The sequence below is a fragment of the Bufo bufo genome, chromosome 2 (genome assembly GCF_905171765.1).
Source record: "Bufo bufo chromosome 2, aBufBuf1.1, whole genome shotgun sequence".
Taxonomy (NCBI): Eukaryota; Metazoa; Chordata; class Amphibia; order Anura; family Bufonidae; genus Bufo; species Bufo bufo.
Genome location: NC_053390.1, coordinates 218,056,800 through 218,074,413, shown reverse-complemented (window position 1 = coordinate 218,074,413; position 17,614 = coordinate 218,056,800). Strand labels below are relative to the sequence as shown.

At 37.9% G+C, this 17,614-nt stretch overlaps 1 protein-coding gene across 1 annotated transcript in view; it reads right to left on the bottom strand.

The window, feature by feature from the left end:
• DNAH10 (dynein axonemal heavy chain 10) overlaps window positions 1–17,614 on the bottom strand; it is a 155,084-nt gene that overhangs the window by 50,563 nt on the left and 86,907 nt on the right. The window contains exons 37-48 of the mRNA XM_040416217.1: window positions 15,969–16,160; window positions 15,752–15,870; window positions 14,080–14,238; window positions 13,517–13,652; window positions 13,309–13,431; window positions 12,699–12,833; window positions 12,098–12,314; window positions 11,563–11,682; window positions 9,454–9,599; window positions 9,154–9,306; window positions 8,781–9,041; window positions 8,070–8,242 (exon numbers count right to left, since the gene is read on the bottom strand). Of these exons, the coding sequence (XP_040272151.1) occupies window positions 8,070–8,242; window positions 8,781–9,041; window positions 9,154–9,306; window positions 9,454–9,599; window positions 11,563–11,682; window positions 12,098–12,314; window positions 12,699–12,833; window positions 13,309–13,431; window positions 13,517–13,652; window positions 14,080–14,238; window positions 15,752–15,870; window positions 15,969–16,160 (1,934 nt within the window). The remainder of the gene's footprint in view (window positions 1–8,069; window positions 8,243–8,780; window positions 9,042–9,153; window positions 9,307–9,453; window positions 9,600–11,562; window positions 11,683–12,097; window positions 12,315–12,698; window positions 12,834–13,308; window positions 13,432–13,516; window positions 13,653–14,079; window positions 14,239–15,751; window positions 15,871–15,968; window positions 16,161–17,614) is intronic.

Genomic DNA, 17,614 nt, shown 5'->3' with positions numbered 1-17,614 from the left:
ATAGAATCCAGGGTATGAAGGTGGGTAACACCTACCATCAGTTGGCGGCTTTCGCCGACGATCTTTTGGTTATAATAACCAATCCATTGGAGGCGTTCCTTGCTATACAGGAATTATTCCAGAGGTTTGGGATTTTATCTAACTTCCTGATTAACCCCTCGAAATCCCAAGCTTTAAATGTCACAGCCGGCAGAGATTTGCAGATGATCTTGGAAAGGCAGTATGGATATGGCTGGACAACGCGTTCTATTAAATTTTTAGGGGTAAATTTAACCTCAGACCCTGGAGATCTATTTGAGGAAAATTTCAGTAATCTTCATAGATCAATATCAGCCACTATTGACTCCTGGTGTATCCCCTTCACTTCATGGTTTGGAAGGCGTACATTGATAAAATCGGTGTTAGTCCCCAAAATCTTGTATTTCATGTTAGTATTACCAATTCACTTGCCAAAATCATTTTTTGCCCAGCTGAAACAATGTTTTTCCAGATTTCTTTTGAAAAAATCCAGACCCCGTATTCCGCACTCGACTATGGTTCAACCTAATAAGTTGGGGGGGATGGGACTCCCTGATATGGAAGTATATTATAGGGCAATTCAGGGGATGAGATGTCTGGAATGGATTAGAGGCCCAGAGAGCAGACTCGACATTCTAGCAGAAGCTGGTGATAGGAGACTCCCTCTGAGATCATTTCTTCTCTCTCCCCCTAAAGATATACCCCAGCAGATTAGATCACTTAGCCTCACGACAAAAAATACTTTAAACAGGTGGCGCTCGGATTTGTCCAGGGTGCTACTTTCAAGTCATGAAGTGTCATCAGTGCTTCAGGTCAGGGACATTCTATGGAGCTCTGGGGATTTATTTGGCTCTACTTTGCCAGGCGATCTTAAAGAGCTGTCATTCCAATTGGTTGACCTAATAGATCCGGCAGGTCATTTAATAGAGGGATGGGACAACCATCCTAAATTGCAAAAGTTATCCTTTATCCACAAATTATATATTAAACAATACCTGGGAAAAAAGAAAATTTCCACTCGGGCCTCTACGACACAATTTGAGCAAATGACCCTCTCTAAGACCCCTCCTGTGAAAAAAGTTTCGCGGCTATATTCTATGTTGGTCTCCCAGTCCAGACCCGACTCATATGGTTTCATCCGCAAATGGGAAAAGGATTTAGATATCCTTTTTTCAGATAGGGAAATAAAGCAGATCTGCTCTATCACACCAAGGGTATCTAGATGTGTAAAATTGCAGGAGAACCTTTACAAGGTAATTACAAGATGGTACTTCACACCTCAAAGATTGCACCATATACAGTATACCCAGAATGTGACTCAAGATGCTGGAGATGCTTCAACGCAGAGGGCTCGCTAGTGCACATATGGTGGACTTGTCTTGAAATTGCCAAGTATTGGACAAGGATCTGCACAATATGCTCACAGATTAGTGGTGTAAAGTTGGTTCCTTCAGCTAAGGGATGTCTGTTGGGGTTATTGGGAGAATTTAAAGGGAATAGACATATTATTTCCTTGCTGGGTCAATTGTTGGCGGCTGCAAGGGTTCTTATAGCCTTTAATTGGAAGAATCGTAAGGCCCCTTCTATATCCCAGTGGATTACGAAGTGTGATGCACTCTACAGATTGGAGCAAATTGCTGGGTGGGAATCCAAAAGGTCACAGGTGTTTGAAGCCACATGGTCTGCATGGAAAAAATATAGAGGTTTTTCAACCTAATAATAGTCTGAGTTATATAGCATTCTTGTCTGGGATGTAGGAGTAACCCCTTCCCCTCTCCTTCCCCTCCCCCCCTCTCCCTTTCTTCTTAACCCTCATTACCCTTATTTTATTTTCTCCCTTTTCCCTTTCCCCTGTATTGCTGGTACTTAAATATGCTTTCATTCTTGGCTGTATGATTGGTATAAAAAAGTGCCCCAATGTGGGGTGGATGTATCTTTTGTATTTTCTGCCATGATTCAAAATAAAATTATTTCAAAACTCAAAAAAAAAAAAAAAAGAAAGGTTGATATCTGGACAAATTGTTTTGCTATATTTAATTGGTAGTTGTTGTATGTTAATTTTATACTTAAAGTTGATTTGTGTTGTTCCTTTCTTTGTGGTTTAGTTGTTTTGAGTATACTGATGGGGTCTGATTTCAAACAATTTTCTTCTATCTGAACCCAGTGTCTTTTTTCAGTTTCAGAGTTTGTCCACCAGTGTTTTGTTTGGTCTAGTAGTGTTGCTTTATAGTAGTTCTTTATATTCGGTAGTCCCATGCCTCCCATTTTCCAGTGTTGTGTCATAGTTTCTAAGTTAGTTCTAGTTTTTTTATTTGTCCATATAAGTTTGGAAATTTCATTTTGTAGAGTAGTAAAAAAGAATTTTTGATTGGGATGGCAATCGTCTGGAATGTACAGTACAGACCAAAAGTTTGGACACACCTTCTCATTCAAAGAGTTTTCTTTATTTTCATGACTATGAAAATTGTAGATTCACACTGAAGGCATCAAAACTATGAATTAACACATGTGGAATTATATACATAATAAACAAGTGTGAAACAACTGAAAGTATGTCATATTCTAGGTTCTTCAAAGTAGCCACCTTTTGCTTTGATTACTGCTTTTCACACTCTTGGCATTCTCTTGATGAGCTTCAAGAGGTAGTCCCCTGAAATGGTTTTCACTTCACAGGTGTGCCCTGTCAGGTTTAATAAGTGGGATTTCTTGCCTTATAAATGGGGTTGGGACCATCAGTTGCGTTGAGGAGAAGTCAGGTGGATACACAGCTGATAGTCCTACTGAATAGACTGTTAAGAATTTGTATTATGGCAAGAAAAAAACAGCTAAGTAAAGAAAAACTAGTGGCCATCATTACTTTAAGAAATGAAGGTCAGTTAGTCAGCCGAAAAATTGGGAAAACTTTAAAAGTAAGGGCTATTTGACCATGAAGGAGAGTGATGGGGTGCTGCGCCAGATGACCTGGCCTCCACAGTCACCGGACCTGAACCCAATCGAGATGGTTTGGGGTGAGCTGGACCGCAGAGTGAAGGCAAAAGGGCCAACAAGTGCTAAGCATCTCTGGGAACTCCTTCAAGACTGTTGGAAGACCATTTCAGGGGACTACCTCTTGAAGCTCATCAAGAGAATGCCAAGAGTGTGCAAAGCAGTAATCAAAGCAAAAGGTGGCTACTTTGAAGAACCTAGAATATGACATATTTTCAGTTGTTTCACACTTGTTTGTTATGTATATAATTCCACATGTGTTAATTCATAGTTTTGATGCCTTCATAGTCATGAAAATAAAGAAAACTCTTTGAATGAGAAGGTGTGTCCAAACTTTTGGTCTGTACTGTATATAGGATAGAAGGGAGAATAAACATTTTAACTATAGCTATTTTGCCAGCCCAGGATAGCTGTATTTTATTGTATGTGATTAATTTTTGAGGTATAGAGGATAGTAAGGGTTTAGTTTATAGTTTTCTTTATATAGATTTTGACTAGTGGATGTTATATACATTCCTAGATATTTAAGTTTTTTGTTATTCCATTGATATGAGAATGATGCTAATTCCAATTGTGTTTTTTGAGGAATGTTTAGGTTTAATATTTGTGATTTATTTTTATTTATTTTGTAATATGAAATCATATTAAAATTGGATAGAGTGGTTTGTAGTGTATTAAGCGAAATATTGGGATTTTTTTGTGTTAATATTATGTCGTCAGCGTATAATGTAATTTTGTGTTCTCTTGTGTCTATTTTAATACCTATTTTTTGTGAGAATGCAAAAATTAAAGGAGAGAGGGGGCATCCTTGTCTTGTACTGTTGCTAATATTGAAAGATTCTGAAAGATAACCGGAGGAATAGACTTTTCCTGAGGGATTGGAATATAATGCCATAATGGCGGAATTTATGTGGTCAGTTAATCCAAATTTGTGTAATACAGGTTCTAGATAGCCCCAGTGTATCATGTCGAATGCTTTTTCAGCGTCTACTGATAGGAAGAAGGAAGGGATATTTAGTGTTTTACAATGTTGCAGGAGGTTTATTATTCTACGTGTGGCGTCAAAGGTTTGTCTTCCTTTAATAAAACCTACTTGGTCTTGGTTTATTATCAAAGGAAGAATATTAAGTAATCTATCTGCTATAATTTTTGCATATATTTTAATGTCCATGTTTAATAGAGAAATTGTGCGAAAGTTAAATGGTGTAGTAGGTTCTTTTCCTGCTTTGGGTAGGGTTATGATTGTAGCTGTTAACATTTCTTTTGGGAAGGATTTCATTTCAGCGGCGAAATTAAATATTGTTTCTAAATTGGGTGTTAATTTTTCTGCGAATATTTTATAGTATCTATTAGTTAGGCCGTCTGGTCCTGGTGATTTGCCTAGTTTTAATTGTTTAATAGCATTTAGGATTTCTGTTTTATTGAATGGCGTATTAATATAGTTAAGTTGTTCATCATTTATTTTTGGTAAATTGATAGGTTTCAGAAAGTTTGTAATCAAACAGTGATATTTGGTTGAATGATGTTTGGGTCATTTTTAAGGTTGTATAGTGAGGAACAGTAATCTGTTGTGGGTTTCTTATTTTTTGGTTGTTTTCTGTCAGTAGGTAGGCTATCCTTTGTTTGGCTTCTCTTGTTTTAGCTTGTCTTGCGAGAAATTTTCCAGGTTTATTATTAATAGTATAGAAATTAATTTTGTATTTTAGTAGTATGTTTCCGTATTGGTTGGCGAGAGCATGTTGCAGATCTAATCTGAGTTTTTTTATATTTTCAGAATCAATTTGGTTAGGTTTTTGTTTATTTTTATTTTCAAGTTTTGTTAACTCTTGGGTAATGTGTCTGATTTCTCAGTTTTTAGGTTTATTTATATGTGCTGTTGTTAGGATGAATATTCCACGCATTACTGCCTTAGGCCTCATGCAAACGACCGTTGTTTTATTCCGTGTCCGTTGTTTTTCGTGATTTTCTGCGGACCCATTGACTTTCAATGGGTCCGTTGAAAACTCGGCTAATGCACCGTTTGTCATCCGCGTCCGTGATCCGTGGTTCCAGTCCGTCAAAAAAATATAACCTGTCCTATTTTTTTAACGGAAAACGGTTCACGGCCATTCAAGTCAATGGGACCGTGAAAAAAAAAAAACGTGGAGGCACACAAGATTGTCATCCGCGTCCGTGTCCATTTTTTTCCTATCATTTGCATGGCAAACTTGACTTCGACTTTTTTTTACTTTCCTTCATGTCTGGTGATCCTCCAAAAATAAAGGAAGACACACGGAAACAAAAATGGAAACGGATCACGGAACAACGGAACCCCATTTTGCGGAATGGAACACAACAACGGTCGTGTGCATGAGGCCTTATGTGCGTTCCATATTGTAAAGGGGTTGCAGTCTGATTTGTTGTTATTGGCAAAGTATTCTTTTAGGGAGGATTTATGTTTATCTATATATTCTGGGTGATTTATAATATAATCTTGTAGGCGCCAGAGTGGCGCAGATGGGCCTAGATGTTGTTCTTTAATTTCTATTGAAGTTGGTGCGTGATCTGACCATGAAATTTTCCCAATCGATGGGTTTTGAGTTTTGTGTAAGTCTGATCTACTTACGAGGAACATATATATTCTAGAATAAGAGTTGTTTGGTATAGAATAGAAGGTGTAATCTTTTTCGGGTCCGTGGTGACATCTCCAGACATCTAGGTATCCTTCTTTGACAATAAAGTTATGTATATTGGAGTTTCGTCTAGATGGGGCAGTAGAGTCTAAAGTCTGGGAACATAATATCGTTAAAATCTCCACCTATTATTATTGGGCCTTGTGCTATTTTCTTAATTTTTGAGATTATTTTGGCGATAAATTCATTTTGTTTTGGGGGAATATATATTTACTAAAGTGTATTTAGTGTTGTTTTTTTTTTTTCTCAAATCTTTATTTTATTGTTTTTGCCAGCATATTGAGAAGTAACAATAACAAAAGGGCAACTAGCCCAAATTCGAGGAAGCATACAAATTACATCGTATACATGGAGAAAATGTATCTGTAGGACATCATACATAGGAACATATTTGCTGTTAGACAGTATTTCAGAAAAGACAGCATAGTACATACGATTGGAAAATACAAGCGCATAGGTGACTAAGCAGGAGGCCTAAACAATAGCAATAAATTCAAAGGTTCTTACAAATGGGAGAAAAAACTGTGTGGAAAAGGCGCATTAAGGAGGCACTAAAACAAGGAAGACTTATCCAGATCTCGACCGACACCAGTCCATCCAAGGTCCCCATGTCACCAGGAATTTATCATGAGAGAGAGTCTCCCAGCTTGATAACTCCTCAAACCTGCAGATCTCATTAGCCCTAAGTATCCAATCAGCAATGGAGGGGGCTCTGACGGACAACCAATTCAGAGGGACTAATACTTTGGCTGCAGCCAGTAAATGAGCTAATAAAGAGCGTTTGTGGAGGGAATAGCCCAGTGAGGGAACATTAAGGAGGACCAAAGAAGGAGAGAGCTTGGGACCCGGAGGCATGATCTGCTGGAGAAGTCCATTAATCTCCGACCAGAAAGGAGAAATACCCTCACATGACCACCATATATGAGAGAGTGTACCAACTGCCTTGTGACATCTCCAGCACATCGGGGTAATACCGCTGTCCATTTTATGCAACACATCTGGAGAACGGTACCATTTTGTGATCAGTTTGAAGGAATTCTCCTGGATTCGGATGCACCTTGAGAAGTATTTAGTGTTGTTTAATTCGCATATCAGTATTATATATCTTCCTTGTTGATCACTTTTAAGGTGTATAATTTTAATATTTATGGTATTTTTAATAGTGATCATAACTTCTCTTTTTTTTTTTTATTCATAGATTCTAGGAATATGTGTGGGGAATTAGGGTGTTGGCATTTTGGGGTTTTATCCTTATGGAAATGTGTTTCTTGTGTGAACAGAATATCACATTTTAAGGATGTTGCCTCGTTCCACAGTAGGAAACGTTTAGTAGGGCAAACTAATGCTAGAATTATAGATAACAGACATTATCAAATATGAAATAATTTAAAGACTAAGATTGGGGGAAATTATTAATCATTGCATTTTACTCATTTTTGGCAAAAAATATATTTTTCAATCTGTCTTTATTATGGGTTTTCAACAGTTTTTGTTCGACAGCCTTCGCTTTTAGTGTATTTGCACACTTCTGTTTTTACACTGAATCCATCAATGAATTTCTCTGACGGCTCAAGGTCCAGTCCATATCTCTGATTTCCTGAAAGCTCATCAACACTCATTATAGCTAAATTATTATCAAACTGGTGGTAAGAACATGGCTTAAATGAGTGTTTATGAGCTGTCAGGAGTTCAGAGATAAGATAAGATCAAGACATCAGAGTAGCTCCCGGGTGGATTCACTGTAATGCAGACAGAAATGGTCTGAAAATATAATAAAAGTGAAGACTGCAGAACAAATGCTTTTGAAAATTTGTAATAATGCCTAACTGAAAAAATGATAACTTAGCCCCAAAAGAGTAAAATAGAATGATAAAAAAATTGCCCCCAAAATGTTTCCATTGCCTTTAAATAATACATTTATAAAAAGCAGGCTCAAAAAGAATCACTTGTAACCCATAAAGCTGGATTTACACTGCCCGATGTTCGGGCGTGGAAGTTCCTATGAAAGTTCCTATGATAAACAAGTGAAACTCTCATTCATTGGGTGAAATGATCTGAGGTGCGAACACCTCAATCATCGGTCCTGGGCAGCAGATTGTGCTGTGTAAACAGCATTCCGCTGCCCAGGAACAATGATTTTATATGAGGAAGAGAGACAGCAGCAGCCTTCACTTATCTTCATACTGTGAAGGTAATACCTGCATGTAAATTCAGTGCTTCACCTCCAAAAAAAGAGCAGCAGATTGTTGGGAAGGCAATTGGCTGTCCCTGGTATCTAAATGCGCCTTAACAGTACAACACCGTGTGAAACTATAGACTGGAAATATGTGAAAGCAGCTAAGAAAATGAAGTTATCTATCTTTAATGAGAGCAAAGAAAGAAAAAAAAATATACCTTTCTGGAGTTGTCAAAATCAATCCGTGAAACACTCTGGAAAGATCTCGAAGGTTAAATATATAATGGAACTTTGAAGGTGTTGGAGGAAGATCCCGAACAATCATTTTATAAAGCTCCAGGGTACAGGAAGTTAGCTTATCACAAATGGCTTGAACATCTTCATGGAATAGCTGTAAAAGTCAAAGAGGTCAACAAGTCAAATACCCCACATTGCATGTCAGCTAAATTTGGTTTTATGGTCCAACGCATAAACCTAATTTTACAGTGGATTTGTCAGAAGATGAATATGCTGCGCCATGTAAGTGTGGCATATTACAGCTACAGGTCTTTGCTCCAAATGTTTGTCATTTGGCTAATAGGAAAAATTAAGGAATACAATGGACCTGCTGTATTCATGACAGGAACACTCCTCTGCCTCTCACGACCCATCACGGCAGTTATTGACAGGCTGTTGTGTATATGTGCACTCGCTGTGAAAATGGGCAGTGGGGGGCAGGGGCACACTCCCCTGAACAATATAGGGGACTCATAACTAGGAGTCCACTGCATTCTTTAATCAGAGTATGGAGCTATCATACATCATCATAATTCTCTGCAATGTAAACATTAAAACATCTGTTAATACATTTACTGGTGCTCATCTCTATCACACCCACAGTGCATAGTCAGTTTAAGCCATGGTTAACAAAGGAGTAACATTGAAATTACCATTGTGTGCCCTTGTAGAATGGAGAAGTAAATAAGATGCAATGATTCTTCTGAAGGGAAAAGCACATTAAACACAGTAAACAGGGATATAAATCGAGTGTCCACTTCATTCCGGCCTCCACCAGCTTTTCCCATTGCAGCTACAAATCCAAGATCCCTTAGGAACTTGCAATTCAGTTCTTTACCACGGTCATACATGCCACCCTTTTCCAGCAGCAACTTTAACAGAGCAATTGGCTGCTGTGTCCCATATTCATCTACCTGTATTTAAAATGGAAACCAGAATTAGTTTTTATACAATAATTTGAATGGCGAAAAAAATTAAATATATTGGCAATCTTAATCTTTGAGAAACTGTAATAAATAGAGTAACCTTTGGCATATTCATGTCATCCATGAACACCAATAACCGCTTGCCCATAGGTGGCCCATAGGTGTCTTTTGTACGTTTCTCTACATTTGCTTCTAGATTTCTTTGGATGTCCATAGAAGTAGTACGAGAAGAGAAATTGATAGTCAGCAGCATCTGTCCAGGAAGAAATGTATAGGATTGTATGTAATTGATTATTAACTGGGCAATGTGCGATTTATACATATACAAAACATGAGAGAGAGAACAAGGAGAATAGGAGAGAAGGGGGAGCAGGGTGGGTGACTGGGTTACTATCAATACCGTGTTATCACTGTTTAAGTTCCTTAGGAGGTTCATTGTAGTAGCCGTCTTAGATGTACCAGATTCACCAACAAGTACTACTGGTCTTTTAATTTTCACCATTTGCTCCAACAGCCAAGTGGTACGTGTAGTGTCCACCGTAGGAACTAAAGAGAGCACAGAATGACTTAATGTTAACTCAGATAAACCAAAGCATTTGCAAGGCTATACAAAGACAATGACAGGCTGGCCATACAAGCCATACACATGTAGGACGTGGTAAGCAAGCATGTGTTTTTAGTAGGAAAAGGATAGGCAGTCGCTGCCGCTCCCCTACTCCCCAAAGAACATAAGGATCAGGCTGTTAAAATACAATTATCTCCCTGTACATCTGCCACAGGGGATGAGTAAAGAGTGCCCCATACACATTAAATGGTCGGCCAGACCAGCCAAAATCAGCAGCCTCAGTCAACAAATATCTAATATGTATGGTCTGCTTAAGTTAAAGGCTATGTACACCTTCAGAGGCAATTTTTGTTTATGATTGCATTTTACTCATTTTTGGCTAAAAATCTTTTTTATTTGCCTTTTACTAGCTGTGTGACTGGTACTTTCACTTTCAGTTTGTGCTGGTCATCTAATAAACCTCATCTCTAAGCTATTAAGAGGTCATAAACACTTATTTAAGCTACATCAGCAAGATAAGGATTGAGCTTTAAAGAGTTGTTTATAACGTCAGAGAGCAGAGATAAGGAGTCTGTCTGCTCCCCTGATAACGGAAAAGATCTAAAATCCATAGACAGCTAGTAGAGCTCTCAGCTATGTACACAGAAAGGATTCCATATATTATTATTTTTTAACCTGTACATTTTTATTAGCACTGGAAGTGACGATTTTCAATGATACAGAAAGGAAAAAAGGAGAACCTGAAATTGGTACAATACATTTCGTACATAAACATTATGTAAATCAATAGGAATTGAAGAATCACAGGTAAAATGTTGGACTCCAAGCTATATCACAGTAGACTTATAACAAAGTGATAGACATCTGACAGGACACAAAGGGAAAGAAGCGGGTGTGGGAGAGGGGAGGGAGGCTTTAGGGGGATGCCAAGTACGTATTCCAGGGTAACCAGATCTTTTGGAATTTTTCAACAGTTTTGTTAAGGGACGCCGTTAGGCCATCCATGGACCGAAACTCCCGGACCCTGGCCAGAAGCATGGTCTTAGTGGGGGAGGAAAGGATTCCATATTTTTAATAAAGACCAATTAAAAAAATATTTTTAGCTCAAAATAAGTACAATGCAGTAATTGCCCCCAAAGGTGTACATAGCCTTTAACTTTTAGTAAGTAAAGCTATGACCAGGAATTAGGCTGGTCATTCAAATAATATCAGCCAAACCCACCAATTGCAGCTGACCATCTAATGTGTACGGAGGTTTCCAGATCTCAGTGAGAGTGGATTTCAACATGCCTGATACTTTTGAAGGTGATCAGTGGAAACACATCAGGCTTTCATATGAGATCGGGCAGCCCCAGGTTTTAGTGGGGACAACTGCACTGCATACTATTGAGACATTGTTTATTAGGCATAACAATCACTTATATATATTTTTATATATTAAGCAAAACAGTTTTACAGAAAAGCTAGCTTTGTTGACCATTGTAAATAGTACAGCCTTAATTTTTTTTCAGAGCCGCTCAAGAAATTAAACCTGAAATATGGTTGCAGTGACCACAAAGACCATTTTTCCCTATTAAACAACTTTGATAAATATAAAAAAAAGTTGCAAAAACATTGTAGGGATTAGCATTTTTTTTGGTCCAAAATGGTGCAAGTATTTAATTCCCTAAGCAATGTATGCATAGGCAACCTAGTAAGTGTTTCATCTAAAAACCCAACACTGCAGTATTTACTTATTTGATTATTTTTTCCGTATTTTACAATATATTTCTATGGCTTTATAACGTTTGAGTATAAGTTTAATGAGATAGTAGCTGCTCAAGTTAGATACACTAAAATTTTTATTTACTATACCTATATATATTTACAACTCATATTCTGAATAATTAAAACACAGGTTGTACAAAGGCTTTCATATCAACATTATTTAATCTTTGAACTTACCTAGAATATCAATAAATTTCTCCTCTGAATTGTGTATATATTTTGGAACCAATTTACTCCAGGGTATCCATTTGTTTTTGTCACCGTCAAAATGAAAGTCATAAATTGTAGGTAGCTGACCTGAAACAGCACAGATTCAATCAACTTTACTTGAATTTTCTTAAAGGGATATTCCCATCTCAACATTTATGGCATATAGGCTAAGTGTGGCTCCCACCTCTGGGACCTGCACCTATCTCCAGAACAGGGCCCCTGAAGTGAAGGAGGGGTGGCTGTCCTTGCATGGCCTGTTCTCCATTCACTGCTATGGCACTTCGGAAAATAGCCATGCGCACTCACTTGGCTATTTTCGGAAGTTCCAATGGATTGAATAGAGAAGGTGCAGTATGTGCGTGTTCCTCGACTCTGGAGATAGGAGAGAGATATCTGACTTTTAATGCATATCCTAGCAATATGCCATAAATGTTGAGATAGGACAACCCATTAAATTCCACCAGGTCAAAAAAAAATATTTTCTTGGTGGAATGACACTTACCAGGAAGTTCTCCAGGTCCAGCTAGGGTCTGCTCATCATAATTACTTGACATTGAGGCTAAACGTTTTACGTACTCATCAAATTTAATCCTTCCATTTTCAAGTAATGTTGCTCCCAATGAGCAATATAAAGCCTCTATGAAGTAGCATTCTAAAACATCCATATCTTCAACTTCTTTTTCAATTAAAGCATCAAGCATAATAGACAACTGTGTCACCTACAGAGTTTACAACAATGGCACATTTTATTGTTCATATTATTTTTTTTCTATAACATAAAATAATACTATATATGTATATGAATATATATATATGAGAAATGAACAACAATGGGATGCAGGGAATTGACTGATGATGGTCCCCTTCATCACGATTAGGGCTTCCACATGGACACAAGCAATGCCTGACTTAGCCTCCTGGTTCAATGGTTCTGATGTTTCTCAGAGAAAAGTCAATAAACACAATACTTCACATCTTCACCTTTTTTCTGTTCAATATGATGGAATCTGCAATGGAGGGGCCTGAAAGAGCCTTTGATGCAGATGCGAACATACTTTTAGTCAATGACACACAAAATTTCAAGCAATAATAGTTATAATTACCATGTTTAGATCTGTTTGAGGAACAATAGTTTTCAACTTTTCTCCTTGTTTCCCATCCATGATTCCTTCAACAATCATTTCAATGCAAGGTGGCACGTATTTCTCAAATAGGCGGTTTAACTCAATTTGTTCTTGCTAAAACAAAATTTTGAGATAACCGATGTTGTAAATAGAAAATTATTAACAATTATGATACAGTACCTAAGTACAGGATATGTTGAAGATTTACTTTAAACGGTCACTTTTTACACAACTTTGCATAAATCAATAGTACAAGCTTATAGCTCAGCATGAGTGCTTCATTTACAAAAATACAGATCAGTACTTCTCTGTAATGTCCTCCATTATCCTGGGGCAGCTTCTCAGTGACTGTGAGACAGTTAGGAAGAAGATTTTCCTCTACTTTCTGTGTGTACAGTGGATGGCATCTAGTCTCCAAACACCATGTCTGAGAGAACAGCAAGCACAGAGGAAAACTGCTAAAAATGCCAGATACAAGTGATATAATGACCAGAAATATTATTCATCATGTACACACACTGTACTATTGACAAATGCAAAGGTTGTTGAAAGCTCAGTGCCGCTTTAATTCACAACTTTTAGTTTTTACCTTGTTTTGCCTATTGCTGACCCACTTCTGCCAGTAAGGCCTGTATTTAAGATTCTTAGGATCTACAAAAACCATCCCACAACGGGATACAGTAGCAGGTGATGCATATTGTAAATCTCCAACCTAGAAAGATCACACACACAGATTATACAGTAGCCATGTGATACTGCAGATGACGAAAATCAATAATGATGAAAATAGCCTGGACCTCAAATAATAATGCACAGTGTGGCTGAAGTCTAATTCGCTCTCCATTTGCCAAGGTCAATAGCTTGTTGTCATCCATTACTGAATTCATATTTTCTACCCAGAGAGCATCAACATCTCCATCGAACAATATATACCTGTACAAAAAAAAAAATACAAAAGTGTAATTATTAAGCCAAGTGAACATAGAATAATATATTGTTCATAAAGATATTAAGAAAACATTGGTCATAATCACAATATAGGATATCAGGGATGATCAGTCTAGAAATGTGTGAAATAAAAATGAGGGGGTGTTATAAAAATTAGTGTAAGAGAAACAAATTAGGAAATCTAAAGTAACATGAAAACATTATGATCTGAATACTTGAATGTTCACTTAATGTTATACATATCCTCCCTCTGAATAATGAGCTGTGATCAGCAAAGTACCAAGGATACGTCCACATCTGTGTCAGAGAGTCCATTAGAAAACTCCATCGCTGAATCAGTCAAATTTCAGCAGTGGCCTCCAGTAACGTCCTTTGTGCAATGTGAACAGACCTTAATGCTTCACTGTCTTACCGTCTCTCTTTTTTATCTGTTGGCTTGTTGATTTCCCTGAAGATGTTTGAAAGGACTCCATCAGTCCAGTCCCTTGTCGTTGGGTCCAGGATACCGTACAGTTCAATCACACTCATGGCTTTGGGATTCAGTGTATATAACTTTGTTGTAAGACCAAGTCTGATGAGTTTAAAACATTATTATCATTAACAAATAAATGACTGAAATGTACATACATATTTTGAGTCCCAAATATTTTTTTAAAAAAATTTGACATTGCTTTTTTTTTACTTTATTGTTAATACTGTATATATTTTTACACCGGATAACCTGTTAAATGAATTGTTCAGGTTATTTTGGTCATGTGGATACCTAATAAGTGTAGTTTGCTGCTTTTAACTAATGTATGTAAAATAATTGCTTATTTATTATTACATTTTTAAAGCCTTTTTTAATTAAACATTTTTAAAATCCTACTATGGAATTACTGTCTTATAAAATAATTATTTCATGCTTAGAATGTATTAGCATACTCCTGTTTGTTTATACGTTATGCTCATTATGCTAATGCATTATCCTCTATCCTATAACAGCTGGATTACTAAACTTACAGTCCTAGGGCTGACTGCAGAAGGCTTACCCAGCCTCCAATTAGATGACTGGGACCCAATCAGAGGAGAAAATTCCCTTTGATCATGACGTGGTCACAGACTGCGGCAATCAAAGGGTTAACAGTTGGAATTAGAGCTACATCAGATGCTGGCAAAAGGCAAGAACTGGAGCTATTACTTAGTTCGCATGCATGTGTCAGTTTTGCGGTCTGCAACCATGGATCCGTAAAATATAGATGCTGTCCATGTGCAGACTGAGTTTTTTTTTGCAGACTCATTGACCTCAATGGGTCCTTGATCCAGATTTTGCAGACATATTCTGTCATTTTGAGGAACAGACATATGATGCAGAAAGCATACAGATGATCCGAGTGGTTTCTGCATTCTGCAAACAGATAGAACATGTCCATACTTGGCCGCAAAATACTGGTCCATTGAAGTCGATGGGTCTGCAAAAAATGTGGATGCAACACGGACGGTATGTGTATTCTGGGTATCATATTTTGTGGACTGGAAAAAACGGAAGTTGTGTGCATGAGGCCTTACAGTTCGCTCGTAGAGCAGGAGTGATCACAGAAGCGCTCAGCTCGCTCTGAAATAACAATGACAAAAACAGTGGGTGATCCTTAAGGGGTTAAATATGAGAAGAAACCCACGTAGGCACAGGGAGAACATACAAATGCCATGTAGAGGTTTCCTAAGTTGAATTCTAACCCAGCATCCTTGTGCTTCACTTACTGTACATTTTGTGAATATCTTACTGATGTAGAACTAAAAACATGTTTACCCAATGTGAAATAGGTAAAAAAAGGCAAAATATAGTAAACCCTACTGCAAAAGATAGAAAAAATACACGTTACTCCTAGTAATGAGCGAATCGATTCTAATGAAAATCTTATGACAAGGGCTCTTCTTCACCTATGGGGACCATCTTCCACAAGTGAAGAAGTTTGGCTGATGAGACAAATCAGTTTGCATCTCTAATTACTACTGGCAAAACACAGAATCGCTGATATATAATCTCTTCTAGGCTGCACAAAGTTTAAAAGCTGCTTGTGAAGGGTAGGATTTATGGTACTTACTTAGTCTGTGCCAAACACAAAGTATTAATTACGACAGACTTGCCCCCTCCTGTGGGGCCAACCACCATAGTAGTGTGACGCGTCAGCATTGTCTCATACATCTGAACAACTTTGTCTACCTATAGAAAAAAAATTATTGAAAAGAAACATTTTTTAAAAGGTTCTTAGAAGCACCGTTTTTAGTCAACTTTATGAATTCGCTTTGTAAGACGTTTACCTGAACAGGCAGCATGATATAGTTGTTATCTCTAAGGGCTTCTTCCACTGCATCATTAAAGTTTGGGTAGCGAACTCGGGGGCAGTCCAGTCCCGGGAACAGGTCCGAAATTAAACCAAGAAACAGGGGGACGTCTTCAAACACAAACTTGGGAAGGTTCATGTCTCTTAGTGCTCTCATCAAAACGACATCCTATAGTAACATATGTAACATATTAATGTCTCAACCAAAGGAAAAAGACCTAAAAAAAAAAATCTCAGAAACATCCTGGGAACATGTGACAAATAATAGTGTTGCATAATTAGTGGAGTAATCTGGGCCAAAACCTTTTTAAAAACTACACGCCACTGTTTTCCATTCTTTTCCCTCACAGTAGAAAATAACCCATGTCTTGTACCACCATGGTCACCAGACTCTGCCTCCCAATTGCTGCTGAAATTACCACAGACAATTCTATTTTCTGAACCCTGAATGATTGCCAACTTGTTCAGCCTGTAGATAACATGTTTCCTTTGAGGTTCTACACTGAAAGGAGCACCTGCTCGATCCACAAGACAATGCCTGGTTTGAGGACAAATAATTTGTCAATATGGTGCTCTCTTTCACAACCCCTGAGGAGCATAAAAGGATATGAGTATATGTGCTGTTATGTCAGCTGTTATTGCTGGGGCCAGTAAAGTTTGTCTATTCACATGTAACATTATATGGTGGTAATTCAGATGAATTGCTGTCCATGTAATGCATTGCAGGGTCCAACAGAAAAGTAGCTGCTTTTACCAATCTCATCTCCACTCTGGTTCATATAGTAGGGTTCCAAGCAGGCAATATATACAGTTGCAAGAAAAAGTATGTGAACCCTTTGGAATGATATGGATTTCTGCACAAATTGGTCATAAAATGTGATCTGATCTTCATCTAAGTCACAACAATAGACAATCACAGTCTGCTTAAACTAATATCACACAAAGAATTAAATGTTACCATGTTTTTATTGAACACACCATGTAAACATTCACAGTGCAGGTGGAAAAAGTATGTGAACCCTTGGATTTAATAACTGGTTGAACCGACTTTGGCAACAATAACTTCAACCTAACGTTTCCTGTAGTTGCAGATCAGACGTGCACAATGGTCAGGAGTAATTCTTGACCATTCCTCTTTACAGAACTGTTTCAGTTCAGCAATATTCTTGGGATGTCTGGTGTGAATCGCTCTCTTGAGGTCATGCCACAGCATCTCAATCAGGTTGAGGTCAGGACTCTGACTGGGCCACTCCAGAAGGTGTATTTTCTTCTGTTTAAGCCATTCTGTTGTTGATTTACTTCTATGCTTTGGATCGTTGTCCTGTTGCAACACCCATCTTCTGTTGAGCTTTAGCTGGTGGACAGATGGCCTTAAGTTCTCCTGCAAAATGTCTTGATAAACTTAGGAATTCATTTTTCCTTCGATGATAGCAATCTGTCCAGGCCCTGACGCAGCAAAGCAGCCCCAAACCATGATGCCCCCACCACCATACTTCACAGTTGGGATGAGGTTTTGATGTTGGTCTACTGTGCCTCTTTTTCTCCACACATAGTGTTGTGTGTTTCTTCCAAACAACTCTATTTTGCCAGTATTGCTGTGGAACATCTAGGTGCTCTTGTGCA